The sequence below is a fragment of the Lissotriton helveticus genome, chromosome 4_1 (assembly GCF_964261635.1).
Source record: "Lissotriton helveticus chromosome 4_1, aLisHel1.1, whole genome shotgun sequence".
NCBI lineage: Eukaryota > Metazoa > Chordata > Amphibia > Caudata > Salamandridae > Lissotriton > Lissotriton helveticus.
In genome coordinates, this window is record NC_136063.1 from 797327798 (window position 1) to 797352341 (window position 24544).

The window sequence follows — 24544 nt, forward strand, 5'->3', positions numbered from 1 at the left end:
GCAGGCATTTTGTCCTGTTCTGCGATTTTTCTGTCTATACGCAGGCGTTCTATCCTTCCAATTTTAAAGAACAAAGGCTTTCTGCAGGCTAGACCAGCTCTTTTATACCTGCGGATGAGGAGTAGCCCATGGGAAATTTTGAGTAGCTTTCTAGTAGCAGCAGTTCGAGCAAGGAAAAAAAAGAAATAGTGAGTGAAGCAGGTATATGTGACTGGAGTTCATGTATTTTTGCCCTTTGTATATGAAATGTTTTTATATTGTTTGCATTTTATAATGATATATGAATATATGAACCTGTGATTATATTTTAATCAAGGATGATTTTATGTAACATGCTTTAATGGTTTTTAATGATAACCAAACAAAGTAATTTTTACTGACTGTATACTTATTTTACGGTCGGCAATATATACCCAAAGCCGGCTGTCTTGCTTATGACTTTCCACCCTGTTTTGCGCTTGGCTGCTATTGTACAGACTATACTCGCCCCTGTTGTCCCTTGCCTTGTTTTCCGTCCTCATTGTCTGTCTGATGCCTCTGTACTTGTTGTGAAGCGCTCTGATACCCCTCGGGTCCAGCTAGCGCTATACAAAACTTTAATAAATAAAAAAAATATATATATATATATATATATATATATATTTTAGCTTGCACAAGATTATTAGCCATTAATGAGATGGATAAAGCATTCTATAAATAGCAGCTATACAGGAATGTCCTGTATAAGAGGCCAAATGTAAAGGACAGTAAGAATGTTAATTTTTTACTGATATTATTTTAGAAGCTTTTAATCATATTTTTAGTTTTGGTAATCTTATATTTTTCTCTTATAGGTATTTATTTGTAGATGGGACAAGTCAAGATGACAACAGAAGTGGTTCAAAAGTTGAAAAAAATCTGGTATGTAAAAAAGGGCTTGGGATAGCTTTGTGTGATCAAAAATGTTGGACTCAGACTGTGGCACTCATACATTAACTATTATTTTTGGAGTAGCAATTCAAGTGATACAATTTCTATAGATGACTACACGGTTTGTATAAGTACTTTGATCCCTCAGCATCACTAAAAGCCTATTGTATGCATGTTTTTTAGAGTAGTATTTTTGAAGGAGGACATATTTTCACAAAAAGCTAGGTTCTTATTGTGAGCATCAGTCTCCCCTCCATTCTTGTGGTCATGTTTTGTTGTCCTCTGTGTGTTGTGATGATGCAATGTCAGCTGCCAGTTTCTGGAAGTGGTGGCGTACTCCCAGAGTTGATATGCAGTTTCTAAGGTGTGTTGTGCACCTTTTGCAGGCCCAGTTCAGTGACATCCAGACAGGCCTGATTGTGGCTCCTGGTTGTGATGCTTAGCTTGGGAAGCAGTGGACCTTCGAGGTACAGAGACTAGACCAATGTACTACGAGCCTTTAGACTGTATGACCCATGGTAAAACCTGATTCCAGGGAATACGCCTGTGACTGAGGTGGCACCTTCATCTTGAAAAGAGACAATGTTGCAAGGGTTGGGCAGGGATGTCCCTCCCTCGAACCGGCTTCAAGGCTTGTGACTCATGTCACAAACTGATGTCGGTTACAGACCCAGCCTTGTGTGCATTTGGTGTTTGGAGCGTGACCTACGACCTGAAGTCATTCTCAGACTGCTGAGCCATGAACCTGAAGTCTTTGCGGGAACAGTCCCGAAAGCTTCTCAAGGCCCGGCAGTCCGCTCCACACCGTTGGAGGTCCCGGTCGAGAGGGAGGTCTCAGGACCGGTCGCGGAGTCGTCACCATCACTCTTCGTCAAAGGCTTCCTCTTCGGGGAAGTCGAAGCACAAGAAAAAGCCGAAGATGCACCATCGCTCTTTGTGTTCTCCTCGGCCGTCGGGCTACGCGGGAAAGCAATAGGTAGTCGTCCGGCTTCGCCCGCGGAGCCTGTTGGGCCGACTCTGGCTTTTCCTCCCTTCCCAGGAGCCGTTGCAACCCCTGCCCAACTTCGTAGCTTTTATGAAGCCCTCCATTCCATCTTTGGGCAGCCTGACTCCGCTGGCGCGCCTTCGAGGCCGTGGACTTGGCTGGGGGCTCTAGACCTCTGATGCCGGTAGCTTCCGCTCCGGCGCCACAGGGGCCCCAGGGTCAGGGATCCAGGTCTGGATCGGCGCCGGACGACCCGTGACACCGCTGAATTCAGTGGCGACACCTCTGCCCCCTCTGATGCCGGTTGTGCCCCCAGCCGACGTTGACCCCGGCCTCCCCCTCGATATGGAGCTAGCATTTCGACGCCAGGACCAGAGCCGACCGCTCCCTTGGTGTTCCCTATCACCCCTAATGGCTACCAGAGGAGGGTTAGGAGGACTGCGAGGGGTCTGTGGACCCTTTGGCAGACCAGTTAGAGGAATGGACTGGAGAGGAGTTGGGTGAAGCCAGTGGTCTGGACACCTCCCCAGACCTTGGCATGTGATCTCCCCCTACCCCTGGCTACGGAGGAGGGAGCATCTTATGCAGTGGAGTTGCGTAGGGCGGCCGAGGCCCTAAACCTAGAGTTTCCTACGGTGGCGGTCAGGACTAACCTCCTGACCGAGGTACTTCAGCCGGCAGCGGCCTTTCGGATCCCCTACTGCCGTTTAATGAGGCCCTTACAGGCATCCTTTTGGGCACTTGGTCCAAGCCCAACACAGGCTGATTGCCCGATGCCACCGCCCAACCCCGGGCGACCCCATTTTCCTCTCCCAACATCCCACCCCTGAGAGCTTGGTGATCCAAGCATTGACTTCCAACGGCACATTCCCTACCGCACCACCTGATAGGGAATCCAAGAAGCTGGACCAACTTGGGAAGATGGGAAACCAATGTTGGATCACACTGCTTCACCTCCCAGCGGGTCGACCCTGAGCATTGTGGTCAATGCAGTTCACCAAGCGTGTGTGCTTGCAGGATTGTCTGGAGTAATTACAAAGTTGTACTGGCCATCTCTATACACGTGTTTCTTGATCATTATCCGTCGTCAGCAGAGATTAGGCATCAAATATTTGGGGTTGCGGAGCAGGCTGCCAAAGTATTCTCAGGTCACAGTACCTCTCAAGGCACGCAGGTGCCTCTCCACGAGCTCGTCAGCTCAACCGGCTCGAGGGAGCCTTTTAAACAGGAAACTAATGTGGGATCACACTGCTTCACCTCCCAGCGGGTCGCCCCTGAGCATTGTGGTCAATGCAGTTCACCAAGCGTGTGTGCTTGCAGGATTTTTTCGAGTAATTACAAAGTTGTCCTGGCCATCTCTATTCACGTGTTTCTGGATCATTATCCATCGTCAGTAGAGATTAGGCATCAAATATTTGGGGTTGCTGAGGAGGCTGCCAAAGTATTCTCAAGGTCACCGTACCTCTCAAGGCGCTTGGGAAGATGTTGTCTTCCTCCAGCTTAGGACTGCGGTCCGTGAACATCGCATGTCTCTTGGGCCGTTATTCCCACTCTGTGTGGGACTCTGTTGGGCAGGTGCTGCCACAATGCCCGGAGGAGGCCCGGGCCGTTCCCTCCCGTGCAGTTGCCTAAGGAAGAGACGCAGTGAAGTTTGCCCTAAAATGTGGGCTGGACACCACCAACTCACTAGGCAGGACGATTTCCACGTCAGTAGCACTGAGACGCTATGCCTGGTTGAGGTCCACAGGCTTTTCGGGTGATGTCCCAGCAAAACTTTTGGACATGCACTTGAGCGCTTTAAGGATTCCAGGGCTTCGTCCAGATCCTTCGGCCTCGCTTCCACCTTCTGCCCAATGCAGTATGCTTTTCGCCCCTTTTGTGGCTACGGAAGGGGTGCCCCGCCACGTTCTGTCCCAAGCCACAGGCCTGCGCAAGCTGTCCAGCCTCTGCGTGGCCGGGGCCATGGGGTCCCACTGCGGGTGGTCGGGGGGCCAGCGGGTGGGTCAGTCCACCAGCGCTCCCTCTACAGCAGCCTCCAAACCCTCCTAGTCCAACCTTTCAGGGCCACCATTCACCAGTGGGGGGCAGGATTCGCCCACACCTCCACCACTGGCACAACATCACGTCAGACAGGTGGGTTTTGCAGATAGTCCGAAGGGGCTACTCCCCCCCCCCCCCTTCGAGACTACCCCTCCATCCATGCCACCTCAATTCCATTGCATGTTGGAGAAACACTTGGCCCTTCTCCAACAGGAAGTTACTGTTCTCTTGGCCCAGGGAGCCATCGAGCGCGTTCCTGCTCCAGAAGTAGGTCGTGGTTGATATTCCCACTACTTTCTGGTACCCAAGGACAAGGGCCTGTGTCCTTTCTTGGATCTCAGGAACGTCAAACGCTTACTCCGGAAGGAGAAGTTTACAATGTTGACACTGGCTCAGGTCGTGTCTGCCCCCAACCCTGGAGACTGGATGGTAACATTGGACTTTGAGGAAGCTTATTTACACATTCCCGTGCTGCCGGCCCATCTGCTTTACCGGCGGTTCACGGTAGGCACAAGCACTTTCAGTTTACTATGCTCCCCTTTGGCCTTACCAGCACCCCTCGGGTGTTCACGAAAGTGATGGCAGTGGTTGCAGCTCATCTGCGCATATCAGGGTTTCCAGTCTTCCCCTATCTCGACGACTGGCTGTTGAAGGCGGGCCCAGACTACAGCAGACCTCCTGCATTTGCTGGGGTTCACCATCAACTTGCCGAAGTCCCACCTGATTATCATTTCTGAAGCTCATTTTCATCGGAGCGGTTCTGGACAATGCACAGTTTTGGGCTTATCCTCCCGAGCAGCGAGTGCGAGATATTCGGGCTAGGATTCCGATCTTTAAGCCTCTGCCCCAGGTTTTGGTCAGATTTGTGTGCAACATGCTAAAGATGCCCAAAAAGTGGACAACGTCTTGAAACGAGAAATGAGATTGAAGGTGAACAATACGTGGTGAACGAACAATGGTGGAAACATGCTGTGACACGTTGTGTCGGACACATGAAAATACTTAATTGAATGCATGCGTGATTTAAAAACGTTATGTAAAGTCCAAGAAAAAGATAGTAAACTATAACAATCTGTGTCTAATCCGTTCGTGTGGTGCAGTAGCGGTACTGCTAATTGTTGTGACATCTAAGAGAGAACAAAACAAAATAGAGACTTCCAAACGCTAAGAAATGATAGCATACAGTAACTAAAGCGTAGTCAGATATACCCATGCACTGTCTGAAATATCTGCTAGTTCGGGAAAGATTAACAAGGCAAATCATGGTAAGTATGAATGGTATCTGGTGGAAACGGAATGTGCACTTTGGGCAATAACCTGTCTAAACAACGTTGCAGAGAGACGGAGTACTAAGTAAACCCAAATGAGTCATGTCTCAGCGATTAACTGAGCGGATATCCGTATTTGGCATCTAAAAACCGATGATATACAAGCATAATTATTAATAGTATCGGTGAACATAGCATGCACTGTAATGAGGCTTGTGTCTCTAGAACAGGTAATGGAGATATAACAAAATAAACGATACATGCGAAAGAACCTGGGCGTGCCAATATTCTAAATCCTATATCGTATGGCGATATGTTATTGCTAGCGAATGTTCAAATATAATAATACAAGTGATATTGCTTAAGGCAGTACATGACATGGAAGAAAATCGACAGAAATTTAGGAAACATGGTCACAAGTGTAACACGTGAGAAAACAAAACATTGAAAGAAAGGAGCAGGTAAGGTGAGGTGATATAAAAGAAATCTGGAAGGAATTTACCTGTTGTGATCTAAAACGGACCTAATGGCACTGTGGGGGAAAGATGGGATAGGTAAGCGAATGGGTAATGGGTGAGACACCTTAGCGAAACTAACGTGGTGATGGTAGAACGCTTACCGCCAGTTCGAAAATACTGCGATCTGGCTAAGAAATGGTCGAGGCGATAAATAATGTACTGTGTGTCCACGTTGAGTAGGTAAGGATGGTATCTGGAAATCTCAGGACGGCTGAGTCCGTGGTGGAGTCCTGTAAGGAATGGTGAATGGCAAAGTGCCCGCCGGACGACATAATTATAAAGGAGGCAGACAAGGGGGGTAATGTGATTATAATGGACCGCTCTGACTATGACCGGGAGATCATGAGACAACTATGAGACAATTGTTGTTACAACACCCTTGACAGCAACCCCATGGGCCCACTCACCATTACTATTAACAAGAACCTTCAAGACTGGCATACACAAAGCCTTCTGGATGAAGAAGAAACCCTGTATCTGAAAGTCATAAGACCAACCTACCCAGTTCTGTATTTACTTCCTAAAGTACACCAGCAAGCACCATTCCCACCAGGAAGGCCTATCATTTCAGGCATAGGGGGCCCTACAGAGAAACTGGCCGAATATGTGGATCTATTCTTAAACCAAATGGTCAAGAATCTGGCCTCCCACATTCAAGACACCAAACACATACTAGGCATCCTGACAGACATCCAATGGCAACCCAACATGATCATGGCCACACTTGGATGTATTATCTTAATATACCTCGATCAACCCTACTCTGGGCTTAGAGACAATCACTAAACTTTTGCACAACAGACCAGCGACACTATGGGCTCACACTAACATGATCATTTCCATGATGGAAATCATACTAAACAATAACTGTTTCATCGACAACCAGCGCTGGTATAAACAGACTAAAGGGGTAGCGATGGGCTCTAAATTGTCACCTTCCTTCGCTAACCTCTTCATGGGCGCACTAGAAACCGAATGGATTTGGGGTGCCAAAGGTGCTGCTTGGACAGAATATATCATCTACTGGGGGAGATATATAGACGATTGTCTCCTCCTTTGGTCTGGATCCCAGGACCAAATGAACTCCTTCTGCGCACACCTCAACTCTAACGATATGGCGATACAATTCACCTGTCACTCCAGCTCTACATGCATCTCGTATCTAGACGTGGTGCTCTACATTAAAGATAATGTACTGCACAGCAAGCTATATCGTAAGGAACCCCCTCATGCAATGCGATACTTCACGCATCCAGCTCCCGTCCCCTACACCAAATACAGTCAATTCCTTATGGTGAATTCACCAGAGCAAGACGCAACTGCAGTGAAGAATCGGAATTCAACAGAGAAATCACCAATATGAGACAAAGGTTCTCCAAACGGGGATATAAACCTGGAATCTTATACAAAGCTGCCATGAGAATACAAGATCTTGACAGGAAAACGACTCTGGCCTCCATCAACAGACCCAAAGTGACCAAACAAACAGCACGACTAATAACCGACTACAATGAAATCAGCACCGTGATGAGACAGAGCCTCAACAAACATTGGAAGATCCTTCTTAAGGATGACATACTCAAAGAATGCCTACCTACACGACCACAGATAACATTCAGGAAAGGTCGAACACTGAGGAACAGACTGAGCCCCACTGTCCCCATTAACTACACCTCCTCCTACTGGATGACCCATTTATCCCATGGCTTCCACAAGTGTGGCTGCTGTGGGGCCTGCAAATGGGCACACAGCGGGATCAAAGAATTCAAAGACTGGAAAAATCGAAGCTACAAAATCCACAGGAACATAAACTGCAACACTAAATATGTTGTGTACATATTGATGTACTTGCAACAAATACTATGTGGGCAGTACAATCGGAGCCCTTAAGGAACGCATCATGGAACACATCAGAGCCATGCATCATGGTGATGCCAGATACCCTGCGGCCTGCCACATGAATATTTGCCCCTCACAAGGACCGAACAAGATCCTCATCCTTTTCAGGATTGATGTCCCGAAACCAAACATGAGAGGGGGGAACCGCGAGCTCAGGCTGCGACACCTAGAAGCTACCTGGATAATGCGCTTACAAACTGTGAAACAGGGTCTCAACATTGACCACGAGCTGCAATATTTCTTGGGTTCCTAACACCAGCCATTACTATACATTCCATCAGACTCTTGCTATTGTGACATAATTTTCCATGTTTAGTCTGGACTTGACACATGCAGGTGCACCATGTAACTTTGCAACTATTTCTGTATTATTGCAACTGTACTTCTCCATTCTGTTCCACCCTTTTTCGTATTTTCACTAATACACTGCGATTTTACATAAGGGTTAAACCATCAACCTTGTACGTCCATTAAAAATTACTGGCCTGTTCATTTGTGCTACATTTAAATTTGGAAGATTCCACTCCCATTTCGTGACCATCAACTGTCTTAAGCTTTTGTATTATTTATTTATTTTATTTATTTGTGGGTTTGTACCGCGCTGGACTCGACTCCCGAAGGAGTATCTCCGCGCCTTTGACAGCTACAGCATAAAAAGAGGGGACAAACCACAGAGTGGCGTTCAGATTATTATTTCTAAAAATAGGAAAGTTTTAAGCTGTTTCCTGAAGGGGAGGTGCTCTCTGCATTGTCTGAGAGACTTTGGGAGGCTATTCCATAAGGAAGGTCCTGCCATAGATAAAGCTCTGGTCCCATGTCTGGCTTTCTTAGCCCTGGGTACACAAAGCAGGCTTTGCTCGCTTGACCTAAGAGAGCGGGTAGGGACATAGGGGATACATTTGTTTGCCAGATATACCGGCCCTAGTCCATTTATGCTTTTGTGGATTATACAGCATATTTTAAATTTGGCTCTCTGTTTGACTGATAGCCAGTGTAGTTTCACCAGCAAGGGTTTAGATGGAGTTCGAGGAGGGGCGTTCAGTACCAGGCGGGCAGCGGTGTTTTGGACCACCTGGAGTCTAGCCGCATTATGTGCTATGCCTGTGCTTTATCCCTGTGTCTCGTGACAGGCTCTCTCCAAACACCTTCACTGATGGTGTTTTGCTCCATTACTATTTACCTGACATGTTCTTTCTTGCGCATTTGATATAACCTGAACCTACGTACTATTATCACAAAAAGATGTTTTGTTATGCTAATTCTCCTTTTTGTTGTTACCTAGACTTACTTATTATTATCTCAAATTGCGCTCAAGATGTTATGGTACCACACTGCATACTTACGTGTAATATACGATTATCATACACTATGTACTATCTATATTCCTCTTCTCCCCTTCTTTTACAAGATGCTTACTTTTTCACATACTTCGTTCCTTTCTGACTTCTTCTCCTCCTTTCCACATGTCACTATGATACTGCACACCGCCATTCTCCGCATTTCCGGTTTCAAACTGGCCTGGAGAAACGCGGTCTAGTCCTTTCGAACACTGCCTCGCTATCCATGACCCGCCCCTTCCGGTTCATTTCCGCTCACAAAACGCGCTTCTTCACTATTTATCCCCTCGGTCATTCCGGCGCTGTGTCATCCTCTACCTGGATAACAGCTCGGCCCATACGCACACATCTGTGCACTTCGTAATACTTCTGGTAAGTGAACCCTCCCTACACCCGGCGTTTTCTTTTTTTTTTGTTGAAATTTTTTATTAGAAGTTTTCAGATGAAAATGCAATAATAAAGCAGAAGAAGATATTAATAAGTAAAAAAGAAAAAAATATAAATGAAAATAAAATTCATATAATATTTAACAAATATGAGGAAACAAAAAAAAGCAAATATTCCATAATCCTAAATGTAATGATAATAAGGAGATGACTAGAGAAGTATATTATAAGAGAGAAAAATAAAGAAAAGAGGAGAAGAAGAATATAAATGAAGGAAAGGAAAATAAAAAGAGATAAAGAAAAAGGAAAAGAAAGAATCCCAGAGCAACAAAAACAGATATTAAGAGAGGAGATACCAAGGAAGGTGAGAAGAGTTCATAGTAGAGTAACAGGAAAAAGGACCAGAAAAAGAATAGAATTAAGAAGGAATAGCATTCGGAGGAGAAGGAGTGGAGAGACAGTCACTATCCACAGTTGTTTCCAGAAAAGGGGACCATACTTGGAGAAAAATGGAAGCCTGATCCTGTAAATTATAGATTGTACGTTCATGGAAAGCTGTTTGCACCATCGCCACCAACCACTCTTCCTGGGAAGGAGGCAGGGGGGATTTCCAGTGACGCAGTATACAAATTTTGGCCGTAGCCAGGGCAGTATGAAGAAGACGAGTTTGCGGTTTAGAAAACTTCGGAAGGCCATGAAAATCATGTAAAATAATGTTTCCAGAAGTAAAGGGTAGAGAAAGTGACATCGTATTAGCCAATTTCGTTATTACAAAAAGCCAAAAGGATCTAGTACGGGGACATTCACAAATAATATGTGTAATATCACAACCGGAAGCAGAACACCTCCAACACAAAGTATGTGATAGCAGCTTAGCATGATGCAATTTAACTGGAGACCAGTGTCATTCATGGATAATTTTAAAAATGCAAAATTTGAAACGGGCTTCCCGGACTCGCTTATATAATCCTTCTAAAATTTGATCCCATTGAGTATTGGAATATACAATTGATAAACGAGATTGCCATTTCAACTGGAGAGCTTGTGAGAGAGGCTGTGAAAATAGAGGATGCAAGAAAGTCTTATAAAGACCAGAAGTGACACCTTTAAGATTTCCCCATAACTGCAGATAAGACAAAATAGGAGATACGGATAGCAATTCAGGTGAAGGACCTAAGTGTTTCGTGATAGCTTGTTGAAGCTGAATAAATTTACCGGATTGTGTAGATGGTAAACGGAATTCCTCACTAAGTTGAGAGAAGGATTTAAAAGGGTCACCATGAAACAGTTGATCTATAGAATGGACATCAGCTTCCTGCCACAAAGGCCAGGACAAAGTGCGACCACCAACGTGAATAGCAGAATTGAGCCATAAAGGAGCTTTGACATAAATTCGCGGATTAGATTTAAGTATACGATGGCTTCTTTGCCAAGATTTATACATTGCGGATAAGATAGGGTTTTTAGGATCGGAAGGACTGGAACCCTTGCCATAGAGAAGGGATAAACCGAGACCAGAAGCCAATAAGTGACGTTCAAGTGGGACCCATTGAGGTATATCCTTAGCCTTAGGAAGAAAAAAAGTAAGTTGTGAAATATGAAGAGCAAGTAAGTAATGCTCGATAGAGGGAAGACCCAAACCCCCCTGCAATTGGTGAGATTTTAATTTGGCTAAAGTAAGACGTGGTTTAGCCGTACCCCAGAAAAGTTTTTTTGGGGAGTCAATGGACCGAAGAGTAGTTAGGGAAATGTGAAGAGGAAGCATACCTAGAACATAAAGAAAACGAGGGAGGGTAACCATCTTAACCGCCTGAACCCGTCCCCATAGAGATAAACCCAAAGCTTTTTCTTTTATCAAAGTCTGTTTTGCATTTGTGCAATTAAAGGAATCAAATTGTCCGTGACCTTATTATCCAATCCTCTATTGATTAATATTCCTAAATATTTAAGCCGGGATGATTGCCAATGAAAAGGAAAACCAGAAATTGCTGCATTTGTAGTACCAATGGACATGGTTAATGCTTTACTTTTATGCAGCGGGGGCGGAGCATAGACACTTCCAAAGACAATCTGCTCAGTGCCTATTTTGCCTTGAATGAACACGTATCTGCCCTGGGTATCAATCCACTGAGTCTCATGAGTATAGGGCAGCCTGCGATGCACCAGGATAGCCACCCCCCGGATCCCCTCACAAACCCCGCATGAAACACCTGCTGGTAACCATACCTCTGTAGGCTAAGGGTCTTGGAGCCCATGAGATGGGTCTCCTGCAACAGCAATACGTCAGCTCCATCCCTTTTCCCCCGCCGCAGGACCGCCCCTCTCTTAATTTTATCCAGCATCCCCCGCACATTCCAACTCATAACACGCATAACTGCCCTCTGCAGGCCTGACTCAGAAGCCTCAACCGCCATTCATGGGTATGAGATCGGATATCCCGCATGTTAGATGCCACACACATCCATCTCGCGTCGATAGGACCCAGTAAAGCACTGTGCAAACATCCCCAAACCCCCTTGCAGTTCCCTCGCCCCACTCCCACCCCACCCCAACAACACCCCCGCCCCACCAACACCTCTGTACAGATCTGAAACACCCCGACCACCCCCCAACCCCATACCTCACAAACAGTACCTGTCGCGGAATAGGGTATCGCCAGCCCCAACGGGAGGCCAGGTACCTACTATGCCAATGAATCCCCACCCAACACCCCCTTCAAGTTCTACTTACCCCCTACCCAACTAACCTAAGAACTCCGTGGGTACGTCCGCCCACATTTAGGCATCTCCCAACTCACATCACCCCCTTGCACATACAGTACGGCACAGACAGTTCAGCCGAAAAGTCTCAAGCAGAAACTTTACACCAAAGCAACCATGTGCCATCAATAATTTCCGAGCCCCATGTCAAGGATATATGAAGTGTCTCGGGGCCTCAGGACGCCGACGTCGGGTCATCCGCCTCACTGGTTGCCTCCGCCGTCTCAGAATGGGAGGGTTGGCTCTTCTGCGAGCGTGATCGCCAGTTACTCCTGCTACGTGACCTTCGGGGAGGCCTCGAGGGCCCGCCTGTAGAAGATGAATCAGAGTCTCGACCCGGGGGGTATGCATCCTGATGCGAACCGTTTCATCCGTCCAAGCAAAGACCTCTTCTGGCGAATTGAAGAACTGTGTCCGGGACTGAAAGACCACTCTGAGGCGAGCCGGGTACAGCAGGGCATACTGAATTTTTAGGTCTCGGAGGCGCGCCTTTGCCGCTGTGAAGGATTGTCGTTGTTGGTGCACCAGCTTAGTATAGTTAGGGAAAATGAGAATCTTGTGATTGTCATACATTAAGGGTTCCTTCGCGCGAGCCTGTCGCAGAATAACGTCTCGGTCTCGGTCTCGGTCTCGGTCTCGGTCTCGGTCTCGGTCTCGGTCTCGGTCTCGGTCTCGGTCTCGGTCTCGGTCTCGGTCTCGGTCTCGGTCTCGGTCTCGGTCTCGGTCTCGGTCTCGGTAATTGAGCAGCTTGGCAATCACCGGTCTAGGGCAGGCTCCCACAGGTGGCTTCGGGAGAAGTGCTCGGTGTGCCCTCTCCACCACGAAGCAACGCGACAGGGACTCCGGGGGGAGCCACCCCTCCAACCAACGGGTCAGGAACGTCGCCATATCGCCTTTCTCGCTGTCTTCCGGAAATCCCACAAAGCGGAGGTTATTTCTCCTGGCACGTCCTTCGGCGTCCTCAACTCTGAGCGCAAGGCCCTTCTGAATCCCCTCCATGGCCGCCACTTTCTTTTTAAGGATCACCACGTCCTCTTCGACCCCCGTGAGCCTGGTCTCGGCTTCAGTGATGCGGGCCACCGCATTGCGTAGATCCTGCCGGAGTAGGGTGACATCAGCCCCAACAGCCCCAATTTTTGCATCGAGCATATCTCGGGATTGCGTGATAGCTGCCATGAGGGCCGCGTTGTCCGGACCTGGTCCCTGCGAGCCTCCCGCCCCGCCACTCGGCCCCGTGAACTTATCTATTGGGCCTTGTTTCGCCGTGTTGCCACTATTGCTGCCCCTCGTCATGGTGAGTCGCTGGTTGAAGGATTCGGCGCACGTCAGCTGCAGGGGCACTGGATTAGCATTTCCTTAACTCCGGGAGCGGGCCACCGCCCCACCGTCTCTTCTAGACTCCACAGAGGTACAATCGAGCTACGGAGGGGGCACGGTCACAGCGCTGCCGCGGCGAACCTCGTCCCTGGTCAAGGCAGGAGTCCGCAGAGAATAGCTATCAGCGTCTCTTATGTACGGCTAGGGGGCAGAGGCTCCAGCCCCCGCCAAATCACACCCCTCGGCGGACTCTGCTCAGTCGTGGTCGGGGGTCAGCGACCCAGGCCTGGCCCGCTATTCGCTTCCACGCTCCGTCAGTAGGCCTCTACCCGGCTCTCAGGTCTCCGCCAGGGGGAGAGGGGGGTGGGGGGGGGGGGGACGACAGTTCACGATGTCCGGGGGGGCCCCAGGGACAGAGCTCCCCACTACACCAGGGTCCCTGGGCTCCCGGGGTCCGAACAGGCCGCCGAGTGGGAGCAGTCCGGCCGAGGGTGTTGCCCCTCCCCCCCCCGCAGCGTCGCCTGCCCGAAATGGCGGCTTACCCGGCCTCTGACGATGAGCAGGTCGCAAGGCAGCGCCGGGAACCTCCGCAGCTGCCACTCGCTGGTCTCCAGGTCTTTCAAGAGCTAGGCATGGAGGCCGGCGCACTCCGCTCCGCAACACGCCGCGTCGGCCCTCTGCCAGCCGGGTGCGGGCAGACCCGAGGTCCCGGCTTCCCTCAGGCGATGTAGGCCTCCAGGCACGGGACGCCGAAGTCCGGGGCTCGCACCGCAGAGCTGCCAAACTCGCCACCGGAGCCTCCGCCGCGCCCTCCGCACTCAGGCTCCCCACCAGGGTTGATGTGAGTAGGGGCGATGCAGGATTAAGATGAGGATATTTCGGCGGCGGGACGAAGCTCTCTAGAGTGCGTCCGCCATGTTCGCCGTCTCGGCCACGCCCCCAACTTTTTTGATCTTTTGATCATTCTTTTTCGAAGTCTTCGACGGTGCCGGTAGGGATGCCAGGTTTTAAACCCTGTGAAGATTGCGACCGGCTGATGTCGGTCACCGACCCTCACAGTCGGTGTCTCCACTGCCTCGGCGTCGATCACGACGACAAGAGCTGTTCCGACTGTCGGGCCCGCGCCGTGAGAAGTACCGGTCCGAACGGAGGTCGAGGGACCGGTTGCGGGAGCAGAGCCATCATAGCTCCGGGAGTCGACATCACTCCTCTGGGTCGAAGTCGTCAGGTAAGCACAAGAAGTCGAAGAGACGTCATCGCTCTTCCGACGCCCCCTGACGCTCGCTCGACGCGGCCGGGGTTCAGGTGACACTGCCCACGCGGCTCCGTCGGAGTTGCAAGCGCCGCGCCCGGCCCCATACCCTCCGGTCCCTGGGCCTCGCGTGACGCCGGAGGAGATCGATCGGTTCCTCATGGCCATGAGGTCCCTCTCTCCTCCGACGGGCTCCGCGCCGCCTTCGGGCCCAACGGTCCCGTCTGGGGGTCCTAGCGGGTCGGGGGCTTCGGCCCCGACGCCGCCGGGTGCTTCGGCTCCGACGCTGCCGACGCCTTCGGGCCCGGCGCCGCAGGGCCCCACTGGATCCGGTTCCGGGTCGCCGCCGGTGGACTTGACGACCTCCCCGGCGCCGACCCCTCAGGTGTCACCCCCGGCGCCGTTCTCAGGCGGCGCTGTCCCCGATGCCTCCCTCGACCCGGAGCGGCGCCGCTGGGCGCCGCTTCAGACGCCGTTCGGAGAGTTCACTTTCCCATCATTTGCTAACCCTGAGTTCCAGGAGATGGGTGATGAGGAGGATTGGGAGGTGTCTGAGGACCCTCTGACACGTGAATGTCAGTCCCAGGAGGACTGGACAGGTGAACTTGGGGATGCCAGTGGTCTGGACACTTCGCCGGACACTGGCTTTGTCTCACCTCCTACCGTGGCTACGCAGGAGGGGGCAACCCACAGTGTGGTGTTGATGAGGGCTGCCAAGGCCTTGGGCCTTGAGCTCCCTGTCGCGGCCGTGAGCACTAACCTCACTGAGGTCCTTAAACCGCAGTCAAGCTCATCCGAGCCTCTGCTGCCGTTTAACGAGGCCTTGACCGACGTTCTTTTGGGCACTTGGTCCAAGCCCGCTACAGGTTCGCCTGTAGATAGGAACGTGGCCAGACGCCACCTCCCGGCTCCGGGCGACCCTGGTTTCCTGTCCACCCACCCCACCTCTGAGAGCCTGGTGATCCAGGCCTCCAATTCCCAGACCGCATTCCCGTCTGCACCGCCTGACAGGGAATCCAAGAGGTACGAGCAATAGGGCAAGAAGGTATTCTCTTCCCTGAGTCTAAGACTGCGGTCTTCCAACACCGCGTGCCTCTTGGGCCGTTACACCCACTCTCTGTGGGATACGGTCGCGGACGTGCTGCCAGAATGCCCATTGGAGGTACGGGCTAACTTGGCTAAGCCCTTGTGGAAGGCCTAGATACGGCATGTTATTCGATCCGGTGTGGACTGGATACCACCGACTCTCTGGGCAGAGCGATGGCAACGACGGTGGCGATTCGTCGCCACGCCTGGTTGAGGTCCGCCAACTTCTCGGCTGATGTCCAGAATACACTCATGGACATGCCGTTTGATGGCCGTCGCCTTTTTGGCGACAAGGCATGCGCTTGAACGCTTTAAGGACTCCAGGGCTACGGCCAAGTCCTTGGGCCTCTCGACCCCGCGACCCCGCGCCAGCATTCGGCTGCCTTTCACTCCTTTCGTGACCACGGAAGGGGTGTACCCACACGTGCTGCCAGCCACGCTCCGCAGGGTAATACCCAACGCGGTGGCGGCCGTGGAAACCGCCGTGGTGGCGGTCGGGGACAACAGCGAGGTCAGTCCACACCTTCCCCCGCAGCATCCGCCTCAAAATCCTCCTAGTCCGTGCTTTCAAGCCCATGTGACGCCAGTGGGGGGCAGGGTTCGCCATCACCTCCTCCACTGGCGCACTGTCACGTCGGACAGGTGGGTGCTGCAAATCGTCCGAAGGGGCTACTCCTTCCCCTTCGAGGCGACCCCTCCAGCCATGCCACCGCAGTACCACCGAGTATCGGGGGATCATTTGCGGCTTCTGCAGGAGGAAGTTACGGCCCTCTTGGCCAAGGGAGCCATCGAGCGCGTTCCTGGGCCGGAAGTAGGGTGTGGATGCTATTCCCACTACTTTCTGGTACCCAAGAAGGGCAAAGGGGGCCTACGCCCTATCTTGGACCTAAGGAACGTCAACGGCTTCCTCCGGAAAGAGAAGTTCAAAATGCTGACACTGGCTCAGGTCTTAGCTGCCCTGGACCCAGGAGACTGGATGGTAGTGTTGGACTTGCAGGACGCTTATTTCCACATCCCCGGCCTACCGGCGCTACCTGCGGTTCACGGTTGACCACGAGCACTTTCAGTTTACCGTGCTCCCCTTCGGCCTTACTTGTGCCTCACGGGTGTTCACAAAGGTGATGGCGGTGGTCACAGCTCATCTGCGCAGGTTAGGGGTTTCAGTCTTCCCTTACCTCGACAACTGGTTGTTGAAGGCGGGCTCGCCCCAAACAGTCATCCGCCACCTCCAGACAACGGCAGACCTCCTGCACCAGCTGGGGTTCTCCCTCAATGTGCCTAAGTCACACCTGTGCCCCTCTCAGAAGCTCCTCTTCATCGGAGCGGTTCTGGACTCAGCGCAGTTTCGGGTTTATCCTCCCGAATAGCGGGTACGGGATATTCAGGCTCTCATTCCACTCTTTTAGCCTTTATCTCGGGTCTCGGTCAGGTTGACGCTGCGGCTTCTGGGGCTGATGGCCTCCTGCATCCTGCTGGTGCATCACGCCAGGTGGCGGATGCGGGCTCTGCAGTGGGACCTGAAGTTTCAGTGGGCCCAGCATCAGGGCAACCTGTCCAACCACGTCCTGATCTCGGAGGGCACTGCGAGACAACTGTAGTGGTGGCTCACGGACCGCGATTGGGTCAGCGGCAGATCCCTCTCTCTTCCCCACCCGGAGCACCTAGTCGTGACGGATGCGTCCCTCCAGGGCTGGGGAGGCCACATGGGAGAGGCGGAGATCAGAGGCCTCTGGTCTCCGGCGGAGGCCCGGCTCCACATCAACCTTTTGGAGTTGCGGGCGATTCGTCTAGCACTGAAAGCATTCCTCCCCTCTGTCCGGGGGAGTGTAGTGCAGGTGTTCACGGACAACACCACCGCCATGTGGTACTGCAACAAACAGGGCGGGTGGGGTCGTGGACCCTTTGCCAGGAGGCTCTGCGCATCTGGCAATGGCTGGAACGCCAGGGCGTGACCCTGGTGGCTCAACACCTGGCAGGTTCTCTGAACGCCAGGGCGGGCGAGCTCAGCCATCGGTGCATGATGGATCACGAATGGCGTCTGAACTCTGACGTGGCGCAAGGCCTCTTTCAGCGATGGGTAGAGCCTTGGTAGATCTATTCGCCACCGGAGAGAGCGCGCAATGTCATCTGTTCTGTGCGTTGGAATTTCCAAGGCGTCACTCGCTCGGAGACGCTTTTCGTCGCGAGTGGAGTTGCAGTCTATTGTACGCCTTTCCGCCTATACCACTTCTGCCCAGAGTGCTGAAGAAGATCAAGCGCGACCGGGCACAAGTCATCCTTGTGGCTCTGGACTGGGCACGAAGGTACTGGTATCCAGAGCTACTCAGGATGTCAGTCGATCCCCCGGTTCGTCTGCCTCTTCAGGAGGACCTTCTGTCGCAGCAGCAGGGGACGGTCCTCCACCCGAACCTGTCCAGTCTCCACCTCCATGCTTGTAGATTGAGCTGCGACAATTGAGGCCATTTGACTTGCCTCCTGAAGTCTGTAACGTCATTCTGGCATCCAGGCGTCCCTCCACAAAGTCGGTATACGCCTGCTGGTGGAACAGATTTGTGGCATGGTGCACAGCAAAGGCGGTGAATCCTCTTGCTGCCCCTCTCTCTGAGGTTCTTCTCTTCCTTCTTTCTCTTGCTCAGCAGGGCTCTGCTCTGGGCACTATCAAGGGCTACCTCTCTGCCCTTTCAACCTTTCTAAGGCTGCCTGATCAACCCTCTTTGTTCAAGTCCCCTATTGTAAATCGTTTTCTGTTCCGTTTGTGATGCCTCAGTGGGACTTGAACCTTGTTCTTATGTTTCTGATGTGCACTCCCTTTGAGCCACTTCACAACTGTCCTCTCCGCCTTCTTACTTTAAAGACTGCTTTCCTGGTTGCCATCATCTCTGCCAGGAGAGTGAGTGAGCTCCAGGCCCTTTCTTGTGCTCCTCCTTTCCTTTCTGTCCATCCGGACAAGGTTGTGTTGCGTACTAAGCCATCTTTCCTGCCCAAGGTTGTCACGGCCTTCCACATCGGCCAGTCTATCACCATGCCAACCTTCTTTCCGCCACCGCATCCCTCTAAAGAGGAAGAGCGGCTCCACCGTCTGGACCCAAAACGTGCGCTCTCATTCTATTTGGATCGCACACGCCAGTTCCGCGTGGATGACCAACTCTTTGTTGGTTACGTGGGCGCTAAGAAGGGGAAAGCGGTGCACAAGAGGACCGTCTCCCGGTGGATCATCTTGTGTATCCAGGCGTGTTACTCCTTGGCTAAGAAGGAGCCCCCTGTTGGATTGCGGGCTCATTCCACCCGAGCCACGGCGACTACAACTGCCCTGGGCCGGGGAGTGCCCTTACAAGACATCTGTCAGGCAGCTACGTGGGCCTCGCTGCACACATTTGCAAGACACTACTGCCTGGACAGCCAAGACCAGAGGGATGGCTTCTTTGGCCGTTCTGTCCGCCAGGACTTTCTGGTGTGATTATTGGTTCGCAGACCCACCACCGGGGTTGGTATTGCTGGGTTATCTATTCTACTACTTGTGTAACGATATATCTGTAAGAGACATTAGTTAGTGATAGATTCCTTACCGACCCACCCATCCTCCCCGTTCTGCGAACCGATATCTAGGGTTACGGTTTTCCCCTTTCAGGGCCCTAGTTTCAATGGCACCAGTGTTGGTTTTTAACATGGCTCAGCGCTTCTGGCGCGGAAAAGCTGTGTCTAAGAACTGACGTCAGCACGCGGAGGCGGCGTCTAAGTACTCCGACGACGTCATCACGGCGCCCACGACTGACGCGGAGCCGCAGGCGACGCCTACCGATGCGCAAGGGTACTGCTACGCAAAACAATTCCGGAGCCAGTCTGACGCCTGGGGATATTCTATGGTAAGGAATCTATCACTAACAAATGTCTCTTACAGATATATCGTTACACAAGTAGTAACTTGTGCTTCAACGCCACATTTGTGAGGTGACTCTGAGTGCTTTACTCCCTTTGACTGACAATGCGTTTACTCCATTCTTTGGTCCTGCATTTGCATTCACCCTGTTTCACATTGTGTTTTCCATCCATCCACTCTGCTTTCAGCATTTGCACCATTTGTTTCTTTTTTGGCTTCTTCATCCTTGCTTAATATGTTTTGCCACAACTATGTTATAATACTTCTGATGGCTATTCTACCTGCAGATTAATCACTATTTGACTATCCTAGGTGCTAGTTAAAATCCAGAAACTTTTCAACAACTCTCCCACATATATATAGGTTGACAAAGGCTGCGAGGACAGCCAAAACGTGTTCCTGTGTAATCTTCTAAACATGTGCTGCCAGTGATTAAATGGAAACTCCTACTGAATTCATGTGCAGGCTTTCTTGGAATTAATATATATATATATATATATATATATATATATATATATATATATATACACACTTGTACACACAATTATAAAAAATGGGACAATATCATTCATTAGAAGTGAAATGTTTAAAAAAAAATCCCAAATGGAGCAGCTTGGATGTAGGTCATCAAACGGGAGAGTGACCAAGAGCTTTTTTGCAGAATAACCATTACTATGGAAAAATCTGATTTAAGAATACGGAGGGCGTCCTGATGGTTCTGTACACCTATCGACCTACAAATCGGTGCCAAAAAATGATGCCGAGGGGGAAAATAACCTGGGCAGTCAAACATAACATGGGAAACACTTTCCTTCTGGTGGTCACATATAGGGCAAGTGGTACCTCCTTCGCCCTTCCAACCTGATGTAAACGTTCTAAGGGGTAAAGTGCCTATGCAAAACTTAAAATACAGTTTTTTTGTGCATTGGAACCGTCACTATGTCCCAGAATAATTCCTGCCCAACGTGACTTAATGTCCTTGTAATCACTTGTTAGCTTAGCAGTGGCTGACTTCTGAACATCCTCAGGCTCCACAAGTGATTAGTATTTCATTTTATTCTCGTCTCTGTGTGGAATAACAGATGTATTTGGTTGGTCCCACAAGTCATGGAGTCCTAATGAATACTAGACTGACTTTGTTTGAGAGCCATGACATTTTGTTAACTTGATCAGCCTTCATAACATCCTTTAAACTGTCAGCGTATTGGGCAAGTTCAGGAGTGGTCCACAGGAGCCTCCAGCACAACTAAAGCTGCAGGCAAATTTTGTCTGTGGCCCTAATGACTCCTAGATCACAAAACAGCGGATATAACAGACTAGGAGAGAGTCAAGTTCCTAAGGAATTTGTTCTCAAATTTTATGATGTCCTCATGCTTTGGGAACCACCACAACTCAGCCTCATACAGGGCTGATGCCAGGTACTTGGCCTCCTAGATGTTCAGTGCAGGGGAGATGGGTTTGGAGTAAGATGTCAAACTCCTTGAGTATTGCACCAGAAATCTGCTTTAGCCTAGTAGTTGCCTTTCTGATATGCGGTTGCCCAGACATACCCTCTGTTAAGGTAAGCCCCAAGTATGCAAAGGAATTTACTTGTTCTAAAGTGATTCCTACCAAGATCAATTTGCTCCTAAAAGATCTATGCTGTTTAAAGGACATCACCTTGGTCTTCAAAGTGTTGAGTTACAAGCCCCGATCCTCACAGAATTCATTAAAGTCCCTGACTGGGTATTTGACATCAACAGGGTGTCTTCAGCAAATAGGATGATCAGAGTTTAAATGCCTGCCAAGGATGGAGCGTCTGCTTCTAGTTGTGCCAGAATGGGAACAGTGTCATTATTAAAAAGTGGAAATAGGGTGGGTGCCAACACACAACTCTGCCGAACGCCATGACAGGCCGGTACTCTGTCATCTGGGTCTGATCCCTCCACAACGCATGCGTGTTTAATTATCTTTATGCAAACGGATTAAAAGAGAGAAAATCTTAGGGGTCATTCCCAAATCGGCCAAAATACTCCACAGTTTGGGTCTTAAAATCAAATTAAAGCAGATTTTAAGTAGACAAACGCTACAAAAAGACTGCCACCACGATTCAACACAGTACACGGTAAATTAACAATACTCGAAAAGCCTTGTCAATAGACTCCCTAAATTGGAAGCCTGCTTAAAAAGGGCTAAGAATATTCTGACCCCTCCAATTTTGTATCTTATTAAGTAGGCACCAACCAAAACTTCTGGATACCATCTATAAGGCTTATTGGCCTGAAGTTAAGTGGTAAGGAACAGTCACCATTTTTTAAATATAGCTAAGACTCTACCACCTTTCCATGAGTCCGGAATGGGGGCTCACTCCAATTGCATTTGCCAAGGCTAAGATGTACTGAGACCAGGACTCTATATTGGTTAAAAAACAAATGTCTGCAGGAATGCCATCTGGGCTGGCTGCTTGACCGCCTGAGATAGTTCAAGGCCTGTGTGATGTCTGCAATTTCAAACTTCGGCGTAGTTCTGAATTTTGTCTAGGATATTCTAGAATCTAATGGTGCTAAAAGGTCTACAGAATTGCCAGCATATAGATTGCCAAAGTATTTTATCCGGTCACAGGCGGCCACATTATTAGCCAGTGTCTATGTATCTCTTGAACGATCCCGAGCCACCAGGGCCCAGAATTTGGGTGATGGACCAGTAGAACAAGTGTCCAACAGGGCCCTCCACCTCTGTTGGTCCTACTCTTTTCAGCATGCAGAATATCCATTTTGTATGCTTTCCTTGGAGTTGGTATACGGACCATGTATTTAGTTTTTTTTTTTTTAAATTACTTTATTGATTTTACACAAGAAAAGCTGGAAGAGCCAGTGTGCTCAACGGTCTTCGAGTTGCAACCCGGCATAGTGTTGTCACGCATATCAGGCACCAACAAATAACAGGCGCAGCTTACACTAGCCGAGACCTAAAAAGGGGAAACAACCCCCCCCCCCCCCCCCTTCCCCCTCTCCTCCTCCTCAAAGAAAACCACCCCGATTTGGTAGGGGAAAACGTTTCATCCCAAAGGTCAACCACCCGGTGCGCACTAAGTGTGTGATGTAGTGGGGGCTGTGATGAGGGAGGGTCCGCTAAGCGTAGGAGTCTGAGATATTTAGGACAGGTGAGCTCCGTGAATTCGGATGTCAGTAGCGCGAGGAATGGTGCCCATAAGTCATGGAAGGAGGCCCTAGGATTGGTCAAGGAGAGAGAGATCTTCTCCATTTCTAAGATGGACCATAGCTTATGAAGCCAGGTAGACGTGTAGGGGCTGTCTTGGTACCCCAGTGCGTCTGAACATTTTGGACTGCCACACCCAGGGCAAGTGCCATCTGTGTGCCTCTCCTGGACGTAAGAGGGAAGGTAATGGGATTTGGGATACCCAGTAGGATGTACTCTGGAAATCTAGGGATCTGGTTATCAAAGTATGAGTCGATGTCATCTAAGATTTGTTGCCAATATGTCCCCAGGACATGGCAATCCCACAGCTAGTGGGTAAGGGTGCCTGGCGACCCACAGGATCATCAGCACAGCAGGCTACACGAAGGGTTAAGCCTGTGAAGCCTCACAAGGGTTTAATACCAATAGGTGGCCAACTTGGTGGCCGTTTCGATAGATGCTACTTACGTGCTGCACTGCGGGCCCGGTAAAAGATATCCCTCCACTCCTTTGACGTGAGTTCTCTGGCCCAACTCCCGCTCCCAACGCAACTGCCAGGGGACTTCTTAGTAACCTGGGTGCCTCAAGTAAATTTATACAAGTCAGACGTCAGTGGTGCGTCGATATGTTGGGTCTATAACCATTTCTCAAATGGTGTGAGCAATCTCTCCGCACCCTCCAGTACGTCATCGTGAAGTACTCAATGTCTGATCTGTAAATATTGGTAACACTTTACGTTTCGGGAAGCCCGCGGTCAGTACGGAACTCCACGAAAGGGCGAGGCCCTGAAAGGTCAAAGAGATGTCCTATGGAACGGCAAGCTTCGGTCGTCCCATGGTGAAATTCCCAGAAGTCCAGTCTAGGGGAGAAGTCTGGTTCTGTAGTAGGGGATCTCTGTGTATACTCATAATCTAGTGAATAGTCCCGCCCATGTGCGTGGACTCCAGAGCAATCAAAAATAATCTCTTAAATTGTCCTCAGTGCAGTCCTGCATAGATACTTAAGAGAAAATTAAAGACAATAATGCAGCCTATACCTGCAAGGCTACACTGTCCAGTACTTCAACTAGAAATGCAAAGGAAATTCCACCAACATCACATGTAACACAGTCTGACAAGTTTCACCCATAGAGAAACTTCCCTTCACAAAATCCTTGGAATGATAGAGAGGAAGAAATGGACAGACAAGCCACATAGGCTGCCATTACGTGTCTGCAAAAGGGGTATCGTGCCTTAAGGAACTCTCCAGAGACCCTCAGTATCCCATGATGCACATCAAACTCCTTTTACTTTCAGTTCTTTTTTCCGGCTCCTGCTAGAAGGACCCTGGAGCATTGAGCTCTCCTTTTTGGGTGTTTTTTAAAGTGTTTGGAGTGTTTCACTCGATGTCTGACTGCTGCTTCTACCTGTTTCTGGAGTTTTTGGCCAGTTTTACCCACTCTTTTGTCAAATATGCCAGCCTTGTTAGACAAGTGCCCTGAGTGTGCCAGGAAGAAGGCTAAGTTAGACCCTCACAGTGTGTGTATCCTCTGCCTCCCCTCATGTCCCTGAAGCGCTGTGAGATTTGCCAATAATTCTCCAGGAGGACCCTGAAGGACAGAGAGAAGATCCGGCTCCAAGGACGGGAACTCAGGAGACAGGCAGGACCAATGTGGGTCTGGGCATGGAGGGACTTCGTCCTCTGCCCGTGCTTCTGCCTCTGGGGAATGCCCAGTCAAGACAAGGCCAGGAAACG

The 24544-nt window shown here is 50.1% G+C and overlaps 1 protein-coding gene across 1 annotated transcript in view; it reads left to right on the forward strand.

Moving 5' to 3' along the window:
• ROCK1 (Rho associated coiled-coil containing protein kinase 1) overlaps positions 1 to 24544 on the forward strand; it is a 2099493-nt gene that overhangs the window by 703822 nt on the left and 1371127 nt on the right. Inside the window, exon 11 of the mRNA XM_078687444.1 lies at positions 834 to 900. Within this exon, the coding sequence (XP_078543570.1) occupies positions 834 to 900 (67 nt within the window). The remainder of the gene's footprint in view (positions 1 to 833; positions 901 to 24544) is intronic.